General features: G+C 37.5%; 1 protein-coding gene across 1 annotated transcript in view; it reads left to right on the top strand.

Moving 5' to 3' along the window:
- The first annotated feature begins 294 nt into the window (after positions 1-294).
- Positions 295-17,568, top strand: part of LOC125231339 (nucleolar MIF4G domain-containing protein 1 homolog) — a 32,470-nt gene continuing 15,196 nt past the window's right edge. Inside the window, exons 1-7 of the mRNA XM_048136784.1 lie at positions 295-569; positions 760-988; positions 2,160-2,546; positions 3,128-3,402; positions 3,620-3,710; positions 14,713-14,870; positions 15,431-15,485. Of these exons, the coding sequence (XP_047992741.1) occupies positions 369-569; positions 760-988; positions 2,160-2,546; positions 3,128-3,402; positions 3,620-3,710; positions 14,713-14,870; positions 15,431-15,485 (1,396 nt within the window). The 5' untranslated portion in view covers positions 295-368. The remainder of the gene's footprint in view (positions 570-759; positions 989-2,159; positions 2,547-3,127; positions 3,403-3,619; positions 3,711-14,712; positions 14,871-15,430; positions 15,486-17,568) is intronic.

Below are 17,568 nucleotides of genomic sequence, written 5' to 3'. Positions count from 1 at the left end.
ACAGGTGGACATCTTTAAGGCATCAAAATACCCTTTTCCAATTTTTTAGTGCGAAAAACACGCGCTGCTTTCGGGTATGTGACTTGGTCGATACTGATCGGGCACGGCGAGCGCCCGCGCTTACATCAGTGCAAATACTAGGAAGGCTGGCGACCGCGAGTCGTCTTGTAATGGATGTCTATAGGGGTTGGTCTGTGGTTTAGGGCCATAAAATTCTAATTTCAAATTTGTACTGATTCCTAAACGAAAAAAGCCATGTGAATGAAACTGTCAAATTGACGTATGTCGTAAATTTGTAAAATAACCTAAAAGATATTAATTTTAACAATACAGTGTTTAATTTTGAAGTGTTGGCTGTAAAAATTAATATGAAGAAACCAAAACAAGCAGCTCGTGCAAGTTTTCCAAATATCCGTAAGGCTTTACGTAAACAGAAAAGGCAGCAAAAAAAGGTCCATAGGCAAGAACATTATTTAAAGAAAAAAACTGTTCAGAAACAGCCAAAATATACAGCAGGGAGGTTTGTAAAGCGACCTGCTGACTCTCCAGAGCCTGATGTAGAAGTTAAGGTATATAGAAGCCTATTATTAAGAATTAATATCAAATAACAGTCCATAGTTTTAAGTTTGTTTTGTATTTCCAAACATTGCTCTTTTGCATGGTAAATTAGGCTTTTGTGTGAAATAACTATTTTGATTATTCTATGAAATCCATTTTCTTTATAAATAACATGTGTAATATTTTTTTTCTATATTTTAGAAGAAAAAGCAAAAAACCCAACCGCTACCAATTGACATCATTCAAAAAGAGCGTGAGAAAGAGAAGAAAGTAGCTGACCGTCTGAAAGCTCAGATGGAGGAACAGAGACGGAAGATGTTTCTAGAAGCCAATGAGGAGGAGGACAGAATGATAAAGAAACTGGAAAAGCAGCTTGGGTTGAATAAGATTAAAAATAAGAAGAAGTTCTTTGAGGATGATGGGCTTGATTGTATCCTTTAAAATTTAAAAGTTATTAATATTGTCTTCGGTTACCGCGATAGTTACTCATGAAATAAAACTATGGAAACGGATTAAATCGCATATAATGAATTTAAAATACATCCCGACGTTTCGAACTCTTTACAGCGTTCGTGGTCAACGGGTGACTGAGGAAAAATTAAAATGTGCAAAAGCTACCCACATACAAGAAATATTAACGAACCATGACCACAAATAATATAGATTTCTAAGGCAGGTTCACACACTATTAATAACGCTAGTTATACAATATTCAAAAAATTTACCATTACTATGTTAAAAAATAATTAACCAATTAATCTACACAAAATTGACAAAGAACAAATTGCAAATGTCCAACACCATACAACACAAATGCCTCACAGCCTTCGTCGCGCTTGTTCCATTATCAGATGTACTACTGGATCCCAAGCCGGTGGTAAAGTAAAAGCCATCCTCTCTATTAAAGTTTGGATATTTTTTGATCTCAATGGCCTCTCGCAACATTCTGGGTATAAATTGCTTCTCCTTAGCAAGAACCAGAGGCAAGAACGTCGGGATGTATTTTAAATTCATTATACGCGATTTAATCCGTTTCCATAGTTTTATTTTAAAAGTTATTGTTTAAGTTTGGTACAGTAAACACTACATAGGGTTTCACGGTGCTCTGGTGTATGAACAAGTGTAAGGTTTTTTAGGATAAAAAAATAGTGTGTGTTAAATCTTGGGATTAGTTTCCAAAGTGGACCCCAGGTTCTTAAGAGCCATGGCAAGAAGCTGGGATAGTGAAGAAGAAATTGTTAAAGTGCAGTTTGAAACATTTTTCTATTATTTAGACTTGTTAAAAAAGAGTCCTTAATGGTTCATAATAATAAACAAATATTGCCCAAAGAGACATTTCCAAGGCAGCCCGGAGGATCTCTATACCAACTTGACACCTGACGCAATCGCTTGGTTGCATAACCTGGATGTCCACTTATAATATAAATTGTCTTTATCTACAAGTAAAATTAAGCTAAATTAAGTTCTCAACCATCCTTTAAAATTTGGTGATTTTCTTTCATATTGAGAGAGCCTTTTTCGTTTTTTTTTTTAATATCACTCTATAACACCTTACTTTTATTAAAATGTAATGATATACTTGTCCTAAATATCTAAATCAGATGTACTAGAAATCTGTGACAGACAAACAACAGAACAAATAGTAGCCGCCGAGAAACATCTAGCCAATGTTGAAGGTGAATCGGACTTTGAAGAAGATCTGGCTGCAGTCACCGGAAAAGAATTAAAGAAAACGAAAGATAAAAAAACAAAAGAAGCAAAAACTGAAGATAAAAGTAAAAAGAATAGTAATAGTGATGATGATGATTTTAGTGAGGAAAATAGTGACTTTGGCAGTGATGGAGATGTCAATGAAGATGATATGAGTGATAATGCGGAAATGGATGAAGATATGAGCGGTGATGATGATGATTTTGGTGAAAATAGTGATAATGATGATGATGGTGATGATTTAAGTGATGAACAAGAATCTGATGAAGAACCTGAAGGTACATATTCCTATTTTTTTCTATCCTTCAAAGCCTATCCTAGGATACATAATATAGAATTTAGAAAAGTCAATTTTAGGATAATTCATAGTTCATACACAAAATATCTCATTATAAGTTTGATTTCACTTTCGTCATATTTCTTTCAACCCCGTTAAATGTCCCTGTCCCAATAAACTAACTAAACAACTAACTATTTTGGCTCAGTGATCCAAAGTTAATCTTTGCCTGCGAAATGCAGCAGTTCTCAGAAATTTTGTAAAAAAATTAAGGAAAACGTTTTTGTTTTTTTATTCCTATTTTGTTACCAAGATTTTTATGACGAATTGAGATTTTAGTAAGTTTTATTTCGTCATTAAGGTTCTCTAGGATCTATATTTTCTCAATTATAAGAATTATCCTGCATATATCTTACGAAAGTCGACTTATATTACTAAATATTAGTTGCAAAATAGGATCAAATAAAATTTGCTGACGTGGCTATATAGGTACAAACTTTTTGAGAACTGCTGTTCTTTTTCCATTCTCCAACCTTAAAGCAGATGTTAAAATTTATTTGATTGTTTTCTTTTTTTTTTCAGAAAAACCTACAAAATCATCAAAATCTAAACAGAAAACAAAAGAAACTCCACCTCCAAAACCAGAAAAGAAAAAGAGTAAAGAGAGAGTAGTTTCGGAAGAGGAACTATCCAAAATGTTCAGTGATGATGAAGTCTCGCATCTGTCTGATGATGATGATTTAGATGGGAGTGATTTTGGGGATGAAAAGGATGAAGTTAAAGAGGTGAAAGAGAAACCAGATGTTTGGGAAGACATTTATGGACGTAAGAGGGATAAAGAAGGAAATGTTATAAAGGTAAGGAGCTATATTTTATTTAATATAAACTCACACCTGTAATCCCAAAAGGGATGAACACGAAACTATTCTAGCTTCAGTGCTACTCTTAGCTTGAAACTGAAAGAAAACAAAATAATTATCATAAAATTACAGATAGTACAATTTTTTTAAAACATTAAAGTCTATGAAATAGTTTAAAAAGTCTGTTCTGAAGTTATTTTAACTTTATTTCCAGGAAGACAAAGGTGCCTACATCCCACCTCATTTGAGGAATAAGGATACAACAACTGATCAAGCGACGGCTCAACTAAAACGACAAATAAAGAGTAAGCATAATCTTACAATGCTCTGAAATTACTGAAACCCCCGCATCCGGAGTCAATTTGCCGATCAAAAAACGTTTAGGATTTAAATTTACCTTCTGAATTGACATTTCGTTGATATTGATTAGAAATTGTAGCACACTCAATGAAGCCTATCTCGCGGGAAATAATTCGTGTATAGAACCGTTTTTCCCCCGAAGGGTAAAAAACGGATATTTAGGTTCCTGCCGAAGCTTGAACCACTAATGAGATTAACACCTTCATAACTCGGCCCTAATCGAGTGAATTCCTCGACTAGTAGCGCCATCTGGCGCGCCAGTCAAGTACTAGTGTCGCCCGGTTACCAGCGCTCGGCTGCTTTTTCCTCAGTACCTTTAGCCGGCAAGGCCCTTAAGGGTGGTTCAAGCTTCGGCAGGAACCTAAATATCCGTTTTTTACCCTTCGGGGGAAAAACGGTTCTATTTAGGTGTCCGTGCCTTCGCTTGAACCACTAATGAGACGTGTTTAAACCTCTGCCGGCGCTGGTTAGGGCGTACTGTGACTGATATACTTTATTTATACAGAAATGTCATAATAAGAAATAGGAAGGTATACAACGGGATGTTTCAAAATTTAGCCACTAAGGTTTCATGAGTTGAAACTGACTCCACACAGCACAGCACAGTTATCCATTATGACTCTATGATGGTGGTGAATCACTTAATTTATGTATAACATAAAACCGACAGGAAGCCAGTAGTTAATAGATCGGTATTACAATATTTGCGGAAATAAAACCTGTTATTTCAATAACATTTTTGTGAGAAAATACCTGTAGCAACCCAAACTCTGAAGAGCTTCCCCTTCATCAATGGGTGTTACATCAACGTCGGCTAAATTTGTCTCACGTTTCCCTTATAACAGTCCCTAGTCAGAACAAGATCATATACATTTTTTTTTTTTTTTTTTTTTTTTTTTTCTTATAAATTCACCAAGATACTAGTCTTCTTCTGCTTAAGATAACTATAATTATATCATGTAACTATAATACACAATTATATCATAGCACTGCCATGAGCATTATGACATTATGTTGAAATTTTTATTTTTCATGTAAATTGATTACTGTAATGCGCCTATATGTATCTCCGAATATGCATATATTATTGTTAGTAAACTGAGTAATAAGCAATATTGAACATTGTCTTACACAGCCCACTGCCAAATGTCAATATTTCCCATAGCATAATGTGTTATGAATTCTGTATATGAAATATACATTTGCCAAAACAATTGAAATGGACGCTTGAGTTGGAAGAAATTGCACGCTATCATATGTTAATTTGTAATGTATACCCACATCACGATAATGTATGCGTTACTGCTGGACTGGTAGCAAAACTGCAAATAAGATGATAATACATTTTCGGCTTCTGACTGAATTAACAATACCATGGCCATGATTAGCTAAGGATCCATATAATAAAAGGTAAGCTCCTACTCAAAGTCTTTACGAGAACGGAAACTATGCAAATTTTTCCTATTAAATTAAAATGGGTCAACTGAGCAAAAAGCTTTGGGATACAAGCGATTGAAACGAATCAATGATCTAATGAGTCACACATACTTAGGCGAAGATCAAATGAAGGCAATTATTTCTAATTAAATTGACTTTGATACTTCCATGAATATACATGAAATGTCAACTTTATTTAGTCTTTTACTATGTCTAGCTAGTATGCTTTTTTCGATATTTGAAATATTTAATTTGTGTTTGAATAATTATGAATATGTGATGCATATATTTTTAGGCTTATCATTTTTATGACTTATGTGCTGGCTAGCCGAATTTATAAAGGCAAAATTGTACGATTCGTGAGCTAGTAATTCTAAAACATTACGACTTATGGCTCTTTAGTCCATTTCGATATTCTAATAAGAATGTAAGACGACAGATAACTCTTCAAATAAGGGCTTCAAACATCATTATGTACGATTACCCATTTATAATTAAAATTCAGTCATCAGCTTAAGATAGTAAATAGTTTTCTTTTCAGAACTTTCGTAATTTATCACATTGCAAAGCAATATAATTTATATTGCTCTTTTGTGCGAATATATATGTCTCACGTTCTTTATAAACTGATGTATACACATAAACATACGGGTTAATATTTACTGTATTCTTGCTTATTTCCCAAAATCCATATGCAGCGGGACTTCCCACAAACAAGATGCAACTGTTATGTAGGGTAATACCTGATTCTACAATTATATCGAGATGACAATCATTTATTTATCGTATGGCATATAATTAGAATTTTCTTAAAAGTCGTACGTGCGTCACGGCTGTAGCATGTAGCGCCATGGACGATGACAATGGTATTTACACTTGCCTGTCATCCGAGACCAATAGGTCAAAATATCGTAGCTATAAGTACTGCGTACCTTAAGCGCTGAGCTTTTATTTTTCATTTAGGTTTCAAGACCTTACTTCTGATAAATATAGTTCATCAATATCTATTTAAACGGCAATAATTTTAAGTTTTCTGTTACCACTAGAAACCCATTTTGCCTAGAATCTGCGCTCCCTTTTATGAGTGTCCTAACAAATTCTTGTATGTCAGGTATATTAGGAGTCCGAAGTCTTCTAAATTAAGTCATAAGCACAGTAATGTTATAAACATCATATTTCTAGTTCCTTACACTAAATTCAATTGGGACTGGGACTCGTCCTCTGACCTTACGAACCGTTTTTGAATAAGTTGTGGCGTCTCCTCTGTTACTGACAAATAGTCCCGCCGCAAAATTCTAATAAATGGTGCTTAGTAAGCAACTGCGGAAATGTGTATCGATCCTACAACGCGCTAATGGAGTTCCCAAAAGTTAATTGTAAATATACAACTTCTGTTAATCTCTCTAGGCCCCAGAAACCTATTCAGAAAACATTTGTCAAATGAAATAAACGGGAACTTTCTGTTAGTAATACCGCAGTAGCGGGCGATAATTTTAGGATGCGAGCGCCTCTTTATTTGTAACAGGAAACTGTGGTCTAAAATCGAAAGAGATTCATCCTTCAATTTCCGTTTAATTTATTATTTCAGAAACAGGCCTCCACATTCAGTGACTACCTTTCAACATTTTATCCATAAGAGTGCCTTAGCAAATTGTGAAAATCGGCTTCTCTCGGAAAATGTATTGCCCTATTGGTTTTAATGAGCTTAAAGTGTTTTCGATATATCATACAACAAATAAGCACTTTGAATACAATTTACCTACACGGTTTCTTGCTTTGTTTTGTGTAGTTGTTTAAGTTTAGGACCAACTTCATTTACTTCGGTCAAGAGATGTAAGCCATAGTTCTTCGCTGTAAATAGTTTGAGAATATTGTTCGGTCGTCTCTTTAATCTAATTCGTTAGTTATTTATAGAAACATAGGATTCGTAACATTACGCCATCGAACTGGGCAACCGACAAATCCTTTTACGACGAGAGTCCGTCCTGAGTAACAATGCAACAAGGCATACTAAAATGCTATTGTACTAAATAACATATCCTTTAAGTCATCTTGCCAAACTATCCACAAAATATCGTATATATTTGGGAGTCAAATTTCCGGTACGAGTTTGTTGTCTTTGTAATTAACCTCTTCAAGGATTGTCTGTAACCTTGGTCTAACTAACGTTAGTAATAATGCATGATAGAGTATTCTAACCGTTGGTCGATTAACGGCAATTTGAGGTCAATTTGTAGTACATATATGTATATATCGTACTTAGAAAACTTTCCGAGCTGTAGCTTTTTATTTCTAAATAAATTGGTTCAGAAGTCTCTACTGGGTCGATTGTTACAGAAGTAATACTTTTGTCAGTTCGGTATACTGAACAACATATACTGGAACATTATCCGCCATTAGTCCGACTGGATGTTTCAGCCGGACAGCTATAAGTTTGCTGAAATACAGACGAATATCCAGGTTTCACAGAGTAATGAGCCTAGTACAAGAATTTTCCTTTGCGGTAAGTTATTTTGTAGCTAATAGTCAACATTTGCTAAGTACCTGAGTGGTTCTTCTGCATTTCTAAAGTCCGTATCAAGACCCAAGACCATGCGTCAATTATTGACGCCCGTGAGTTGATGAGACTAGAGCTCTAATCATTCATTTAAAAGAATCTGCACTCTAGGAATAGCGTAAAACAGTGGCATAAATTAATGGATTTTCTTTTTCCCATTGGTATCTTCGCCTCCCCCTCTCTCTTTCTGATTGGACAAGAAGGGCTTTGTAATATAAAGTGGTTTTTCATTCTGTTTAGCATCACTATTATGTATATTTCTTAATTCGCTTAGTATCTGGCAACAAAGTGCTAGTTAATTGCCACCGAAGCTCCACCCACACGTTTTTAGATGTGGAAGTGGATTTTCACAACGTCAAACCTAATCAACCTCTATCATGACGAGCATTCTAAAAGTTGACATGACAAATTAGGTTGGCAATAACGGCGTTGCTTTACAGTAATTGGATCACACATTCGTCATCATTATAGCCGTTCAGATATTCACAAGTGAGAGAAATTTGGACATTCCTCACAATCACTCATCTGTTGGTCAGGTGACCACGCTGATTATGTATTAGCTAATTAGGCAATTGAGACGACGCCGATGTCGTTCACTTTACCTGTCTAAAACGACCCCACTTATGGGAACCCATCACGTGATGATTTTTGTCTAATAAGACAATGAAGTGTAATTGTGTATGTCTCAGGTTAACACGTACGCTGTGGTTCTGATTCGAAAGACCTTCTACGAAGTACATATGTTTAGAAATACCTTATACAAAGTATGTTTAGTTAAGAGTTGTGCTAATTACCGCAAAGTAGATGTTAAAGTGACATAATCTCATTGAGATTCGAGTACAAATACAACATTTTGCCTCGTGATCATAACGCTCGTCTCATGACACGAAAGGTGAATTAGTGCATAGCATGTAATAACCCAATGGGTTCTCACAGGATGTCGTAAATCATCGCATAGAGCAACGAAATCCAAATTCCAAGTCGCTGCAAAGTTTAATCTTTCACGGGGCGACGCTTGTCAATTTATATGACAGTGTACTTTTTCGCACAGCACAACTTTACTCATGTTGTCTCTAATGACGAATCATGTCTGCACAATGAATGATCTCCTTTGTCATATCACGAGGCGATGCCCTATCGGATCGTGGGCCCTATCTTTTCATAGGCCAGGTTATCTAATGGGACCTCATCTGTCGTTTCAAGACATCTCTTGTGTCCTGTCACCTCACGAGGCGAAGCTATGACTTTTCAAGGGACGAACCTATGTCGTCTCACGGGACGTCGCTCTGTCTCGTCTTACGTGAGTGTGGCATTTGTCCCTTATATTCTTTATGACGGTGCATAGGATTACACTGCGTCCCATCGCTGTCAATTTTCTTCATCGTCTCCATACCACCACACAGGAACAACCCTGTCGTCTCGCGGGACAATGCAATGTCGTCTCATTGGACGACGCCTGTCGTGTCACGGCACGACGCCATGTCGTCTAACGGGACGACACCTGTCGTCTCACGGGACGACGCTTGTCTCACGGGACTACGCCATGTCATCTCACTGGACGACGTCATGTCGTCTCACGGGACGACGCCTGTCGTCTCACGGGACGACGTCTTTCGTCTCACGGGACGACGTTTGTTGTCTCACGAGACGACATCTGTCGTCTCACAGGACGACGTCTGTCGTCTCACAGGACAACGTATATCGTCTTACGGGACGACATCTTTCGTCTCACGGGACGACGTCTGTCGTCTCACAGGACGACGTCTGTCGTCTCATGGGACGACGTCTGTCGTCTCACAGGACGACGTCTGTCGTCTCACGGGACGACGCCATGTCAGTCTCACGTGAGTGAGGCATATGTATCCGCGTATTTATGACGGTGCCTACAGGAGGTCACTGCGTCTCGTCGCTGGGCCAAAGGCACCGAGCGGAATATCACGAAGTTAGAAGTAATCATAATTTTTTCGATGTTTTAAATTTTTCGAACTTTCTAAGACTTGCTTTTGTAAACGTGTTGCTCGGCCGAGTTACAAAAGCGTACTGAGGAAAAAGCAGCCGAGCGCTGGTAACCGGGCGACACTAGTACTTGACTGGCGCGCCAGATGGCGCTACTAGTCGAGGAATTCACTCGATTAGGGCCGAGTTATGAAGGTGTTAATCTCATTAGTGGTTCAAGCGAAGGCACGGACACCTAAATAGGCGAATTTTGGCATAGTTGTAGGGAATGGTGTTCTAATCCACATACTCAAAGTACTGATGGGTAGGGGAGGAGCTAACGGGTGGAGGGGGGTGTAAAGGTCCCTTTTTTTAGTTTTTCGCGAATAACTCTTAAACTGTGGCACATATCAAAAAATGTTCTGAAACACAAGTAATCTTCATAAAATTCTCTACAAAAAAGTCTTATACACTTTTTATCTGGGACCAATCGTTCATGAGATATGGAAGGGAAAAGATGGACAATAAAGGAATAAACTCATTTGTTTATGAACAATACGTTTATTCTTATAGAGACGCGGTAGCGTGTCAAGCCAGGTTCAAGTAACAAAAGTAGCAAGCAGCACCGTGTGTAATATTACACGAACCGTTTGGAGCCACATTTGACCCCCTTCTAACTCAAAAACTATTTCACATAAACGTGTTATAATGCAACGTAAAAAGAAACCAACGCGCGTAGTAAAAGTATGAGCTATAAGCGCTCCTCAATAAGCCCGGTACTAGCAGCCCGCCTTAGTGCGTTTTCACATTATCCGATCCGATATCGGATGTCGGAAGGATTTCAAAGGCAAAAATCCAAGACGGCGCCTTAAATGTACGGGATATCGGTCCTATTTCCGATATAGGATCGGATAATGTGAAAACGCACTTAACCCGCGCGCGCGCGCAGCCCTTTATAAGCCACCGCGCGGCCGGCGCTCGCTCATCCCAGTCGTCCTCAAAACGTCGACGTAAGACCGCCCCACAAGGATGGGGCGCGACCAGATACAGCCCTCACAGCGCCCAGCGCGGAAGGGGCTACTCACACCCCAGCAGGGGTGTGTGTGTGGATTGAGTGAGCACCTTCCGAAAATAAAAAAAAATATGCTGATCATTTAGTAAAAGTTCTAAAACAATTGTAAAACGAATCTCTGAATTTGTAAAAAGATAAATCAAAAGATACAGCCATTAACATGTGCTCACTCAGTTCTCACAAACCACCAATGAAAACAGTGAATATATTCATTTAACATATAATATTTATATACTAACATTTAGTAAAAAATAGGCCAACCTACCTCTATAAATATTAGATCACCTAGTGACGTATTAAATTTTTTACAAATAGTTTCTTATGCTCACTCAATCCACACACTTTTGAAAAGCCGAATTTTGATGAAAAACATAAGATTTAGACCGCTATTATATGTGTATAGTTTAGTAAAAGTGAAATGGGAATTTGTAAAATACAAAACGAACCACTAACGTGTCAGGTTTTTTATAATAAATTTTTGTAAGCGCTCACTCAGTCCACACGTTTTGAGAAAGTTAAAAATGTAAATATCTTACGATTTGTAGCACCTAAGACACTCGAAAGTACTTCAACATTTAGTAAAAATTTTTACTAAATATCCACCATCTAATATTTTATATTCGTTGTCTGGTTTTAAAGATATTCAGACATAACTTTTCTCATACAAATGTATCAAGTAGGGTAACCACACTATGTCGGCTCCTGATTTTCCCCACCTTCCCATTGTCATATTGAGATTGGGGAGTTTCCTTCGTTCAATTTTGATAATATTAAACTAATACCATATTAATTCTCCATCTGCAAACTGTTTTTAGGTTATGTTCTTGGCCTAGTGATGATGTGTATTGTGTAATTTTTATCGACGTCAAGATAATAACCATATCGACATGCATGCATTAAAAAGGACATGAATGATAATTGGTAAGAAACAAAGAATATAATACTTCACTAGTAAGAAACCAGAACCTGGTAATCTAATCGCGCTAACAGATGAGCGTACCGGATTTGTAAGTGGGAGCGAGAAATAGTTATTCTTTTCTCGCTCCCACTTACAAATCCGGTAAACTATTATCAAAATTGAACGAAACTCCCCAATCTCAATATGACAATGGGAAGGTGGGGAAAATCAGGAGCCGACATAGTGTGGTCACCCTACTTGATACATTTGTATGAGAAAAGTTATGTCTGAATATCTTTAAAACCAGACAACGAATATAAAATATTAGATGGTGGATATTTAGTAAAAATTTTTACTAAATGTTGAAGTACTTTCGAGTGTCTTAGGTGCTACAAATCGTAAGATATTTACATTTTTAACTTTCTCAAAACGTGTGGACTGAGTGAGCACTTACAAAAATTTATTATAAAAAAACTTGACACGTTAGTGGTTCGTTTTGTATTTTACAAATTCCCATTTCACTTTTACTAAACTATACACATATAATAGCGGTCTAAATCTTATGTTTTTCATCAAAATTCGGCTTTTCAAAAGTGTGTGGATTGAGTGAGCATAAGAAACTATTTGTAAAAAATTTAATACGTCACTAGGTGATCTAATATTTATAGAGGTAGGTTGGCCTATTTTTTACTAAATGTTAGTATATAAATATTATATGTTAAATGAATATATTCACTGTTTTCATTGGTGGTTTGTGAGAACTGAGTGAGCACATGTTAATGGCTGTATCTTTTGATTTATCTTTTTACAAATTCAGAGATTCGTTTTACAATTGTTTTAGAACTTTTACTAAATGATCAGCATATTTTTTTTTATTTTCGGAAGGTGCTCACTCAATCCACACACACACCAGCAGGGGTGTTGAACGACATTACAGCAGCGCTTGCTCAGTTTGTCTCGCGCAGCGATCCGATCACATTGTAGCTGACTTGACGAGCAAAACATCACGACCGCCCGGTATTGCTTTGATGGGATAAATTCATAAATAAAATTCCTAACTATCTAAGCCGCGGTCCTGGGTTCGAATCCTAGTAAGGGCATTTATTTGTGTGATGAGCACAGATATTTGTTTCTGAGTCATGGATGTTTTCTATGTATATAAATATGTATTTATCTATTTATTAAGTATTGTATATCGTCGCTTAGCACCCATAGTACAAGCTTTGCTTAGTTTGGGGCTAAGTTGATCTGTGTAAGGTGTCCCCAATATTTATAATTTATTTTTTATTTATTTATTTATCTTCCGTCTCTACTTCGATGGGAGCTCCGTTAGTGCATGCTCCCGAGCATACACCACAGACACTGGAGCAGGCAATTCCTGCTTTTCGGCAGCCGCATCGCACCCCACACCCAGTGTTGCATCGGCAAAATATAGTTTTGAGAATGGAGTCAGGTGCCACTGGGTCGTTGGTTGTCACTGGCTTTAATATGCCATCGCCTCTTCTAGTTCATCCCCATTCAGTAGGTGGTAAATAAATTGTACGTTAAATACAAAATATTTGTACGCCTGCTTGAATATTGAATGCACGTGCTAAACTTACCTCTATTTTAGGAAAATTTTACTTATTGAATCCGAAAAAAAAGCGCGCGCGCGCGGGGTAAGTGCGTTTTCACATTATCCGATCCGATATCGGAAGTAGGACCGATATCCCGTACATTTAAGGCGCCGTCTTGGATTTTTGCCTTTGAAATCCTTCCGACATCCGATATCGGATCGGATAATGTGAAAACGCACTAAGGCGGGCTGCTAGTACCGGGCTTATTGAGGAGTGCTTATAGCTCATACTTTTACTACGCGCGTTGGTTTCTTTTTACGTTGCATTATAACACGTTTATGTGAAATAGTTTTTGAGTTAGAAGGGGGTCAAATGCGGCTCCAAACGGTTCGTGTAATATTACACACGGTGCTGCTTGCTACTTTTGTTACTTGAACCTGGCTTGACACGCTACCGCGTCTCTATAAGAATAAACGTATTGTTCATAAACAAATGAGTTTATTCCTTTATTGTCCATCTTTTCCCTTCCATATCTCATGAACGATTGGTCCCAGATAAAAAGTGTATAAGACTTTTTTGTAGAGAATTTTATGAAGATTACTTGTGTTTCAGAACATTTTTTGCTATGTGCCACAGTTTAAGAGTTATTCGCGAAAAACTAAAAAAAGGGACCTTTACACCCCCCTCCACCCGTTAGCTCCTCCCCTACCCATCAGTACTTTGAGTATGTGGATTAGAACACCATTCCCTACAACTATGCCAAAATTCGCTTATACACGAATTATTTCCGCCGACGGACAGTTAAATGTCTTCGTTAGGCGTGCTATTGGTTTAGTAAACGATTTGTTTACAAATTAATACTTTAAAACTTTTTAAATTACTTATGCGCTGTCTTATTGTATCCATACTAATATTATAAATGGGAAAGTGTGTGTCTGTTTGTTTGTCCGTCTTTCACGGCAAAACGGAGCGACGAATTGACGTGATTTTTTAAGTGGAGATAGTTGAAGGGATGGAGAGTGACATAGGCTACTTTCTGTCTCATTTTAAATCTTCCCCTCCCTAAAATGGGGGGTAGAAGTTTGTATGGAGCATTCCATCATTTTCGAATTTAACGCGAGCGAAGCCGCGGGCAAAAGCTAGTAAGGTTTATAATTTTATGTGATAGCAAAGAGGATCGAGTATTAAAGAGAGTTACTGTCAAAGTAAAATGTGTAATCACAGTGCATAGACTGCCATCTCTCGACAGAGGCTTAAAACTTTTGAACCTCAGTTTTGACAATTTGGGCCATATTCTTAGCTTGATATATTTTAAAATGTCAAATATTTATATTAGCGCCATCTAGCCGAGCGTACCCCAAAGGTGTATCGCCATCTAGCTCACCGTACCTTTTCCTGTATGGTTTTGGGGTACGTTTTTTTCTTAGACTTTATCGGTCTATACGAAGTTATATTGGTCTTTGGTGATAGTAAGACTATTTTTCCCCATCAGGTGTCCTGAACAAACTTGCCCATACAAACCTCCACTGGGCTTGTACTTCCATAGAGAACCTGTATTCCAGCAACAGCCGGCACTCCGTCAGCGCATCTCTCTGTGGTCTATGGTTAGAAGCAGTCTGTGGCACCGTTACTGCGCCTTTGCGTCTGCAGGTAATAGGGAAGCGCGGATTCAGCTTCGTGCCCAGGGGGGGGTCACGTGGTAAAGACCCAGGCCCCAGGGGGAGGTCACGTGGTCTATTTGTATGGCCAACCTAGGCTCCAGGGAGGGGTCATGGGGGTCATGACCCCTCCCTGCTGGATCCGCGCATGGTAATAGGGAACTTGACTGTAGTTAAAATAAAATATTTTATACCATGCACGAAATAAAGCATCAGATAAATATAAGAAAAACATGGACAGAAGTTATTTTTAAGTCCAATTTCTATTTATTAGGTCAGGTAGAAATATATAAAGTAACTCAATTGACCGTGACGTCACTCAATTCGATTTCAAATAAATTCCGTATGAACAAGTCGTTCAAATTCGTTTTGACAGTTCTTAAAAAGAAGCTGATTTGACTAGGAGGCAAGTAGCCTATTAGTCAGTGAAATTAGAATAATAAAATTGTCTACCTTTACCCCTTTTAAAAACTGTGATGTCAGGCCCTTATCCGTATTAACCTCACATTATTAAATAAATAGCACCCTTAAAGTTTTTTTTTTAATTTTCAGGCCGAGTATGCTGCTCTTGTTGGCGTGTTACATGCCAATATAGGACAAGAAATTGGTAAGTAGTACCAAAGAATATCGACTCACACTACAATAGAGAGTTACTGTCGAAGTAAAATATGTAATCACAGTGCATAGACTGCCATCTCTTGACACAGGCTTAAAACTTTTGAACCTCAGTTTTGACAATTTGGCCCATATTCTTAGCTAGATAGGCCCAATCCTTTTTAACTTATTTATTAATGATGTAACGGAATGCTTCCAGCACTCCAGCGTCTTTATGTATGCTGACGATCTTAAGCTCGCACGCGTCATTAACACATCCGAGGACATTATCTTGCTTCAAAGCGATATTGTTAGGCTAAGTAGTTGGTGTTTGCGTAATCTAATGCACATGAATATAAAAAAATGCATCCATATTAAATTTACACGAAAACAAAACATAATAAAATCGGACTATTATATAAACGGTATTAAACTAAATGAAGTAGAAAATGTTCGTGATCTTGGAGTTTTATTCGATAGCAAATTAACGTTTATACCCCACATAGAAAATATCGTTAAGAGGGCATCTAAGACTTTAGGTTTTGTCATGAGAAGCACTAGGTCCTTTAAACGCAGTACAACCAAAATATTACTATATAATAGTCTGGTCAGGAGTATTTTAGAATACTGCAGCGTAGTCTGGCGGCCGCATTATGCTACACATTCGTTGAGGTTAGAGCGTATTCAAAAAAGATTCACTCGTCACTTAGCTTTTCATGCACGTGTCCTAACTAAAAGATTTATATCTTATCAAGTTAAGCTGCAACATTTCAAGATGGATTCCCTAGAAGATCGTAGGACGCTACTGGACGCAACATTTCTGCACAAATTGGTTAATCACAAGATAGATTGTCCACAACTACTTACACTGTTGAATTTCCGTGCCCCATCTCGTTTCCCTCGTAACGCTATAACCCCACTTTACGCTCCACTTAGAAGATCAGTTTCAGGCACTAACTCTCCAATTTGTAGATTTTGTAAAATTGCGAATGGTTGTTCCGACATGGCGGATATGCACTGTGACCCATTAAGTAAATACTTGAAATCTGTACGTAGTAATTTTCGTAGAATATAATTTTTCACTGTGACCCATTAAGTAAATACTTGAAATCTGTACGTAGTAATTTTCGTAGAATATAATTTTTCACTGTGACCCATTAAGTAAATACTTGAAATCTGTTCGTAGTAATTTTCGTAGAATATAATTTTTTCACCAGACCGATTGGTAAAGGCTTTCTTGATACTTCAACAACGAATGGCAAAGCTATAAGCATGTTAAATTACATTAACGAACTTTGAGTTAGTTTCATGTTTTACAGTTAATTTTTTCCTTGAGTTGGTGTTGTGAAAAATGTTGTGTTTCACTCGGTGGCGGAGTTTGTTTACAATGCGTGCTTGGACACCATCGCTTGCTCATATATCAATATTGGCGCGTACGGTTGAACAACAGCTTTGCCCCTCTTGTGGAACACATAAGTATAGTTAAGTTTAAGCTAGTTTTATAGTTGTTTATTCCTTTTTTGTTACGCACGCCGTGTTTACCTTTAAGTGGTTGTGACACCATACCTTTACAGTTTTAGCTTGTACAGAGTCAATGTATCGTTGTCAACAATCGTTGGTAAACCTTAATAAATAAAATAAAAAATAAAAATAGATGTGTGTTAAAATGTCAAATATTAATATTAGCGCCATCTAGCTGAGCGTACCCCAAAAGTGTAATGCCATCTAGGCCACCGTACCTTTTTCTGTATGGTACTGAGGTACGTTTTTTTCTTAGACTTTATCTGTCTATATGGAGCTTGACTTGTCTTTGCTTGACATTTACAGTTTGCCCCCCTCCCACTTTGGCCATTTTCTATAATTAATATTAATTTTTTTTTTAATAATTCTTTCATTTTGTAGAGGTTAAAAATGTTTATAACTGATCCAAATTTCAAATCTATAGCATAAGTATTTCGCCGCCACCGCGCCTCTAGGCGGCGCGTCTTACGTCTTTCCTATACAAAATGTACTGAGGAGACATTTTTTAAATTTACACTCAAGCGACGCGGCGCAGGCGCCCGATCCACGTCCCACGTCCCTCGCCGCCCGTGTGT

This window comes from Leguminivora glycinivorella, chromosome 11, assembly GCF_023078275.1.
Source record: "Leguminivora glycinivorella isolate SPB_JAAS2020 chromosome 11, LegGlyc_1.1, whole genome shotgun sequence".
NCBI lineage: Eukaryota > Metazoa > Arthropoda > Insecta > Lepidoptera > Tortricidae > Leguminivora > Leguminivora glycinivorella.
The sequence above is the reverse complement of the archived record's forward strand: the minus strand, read 5'-3'. Positions and strand labels throughout refer to the sequence as shown.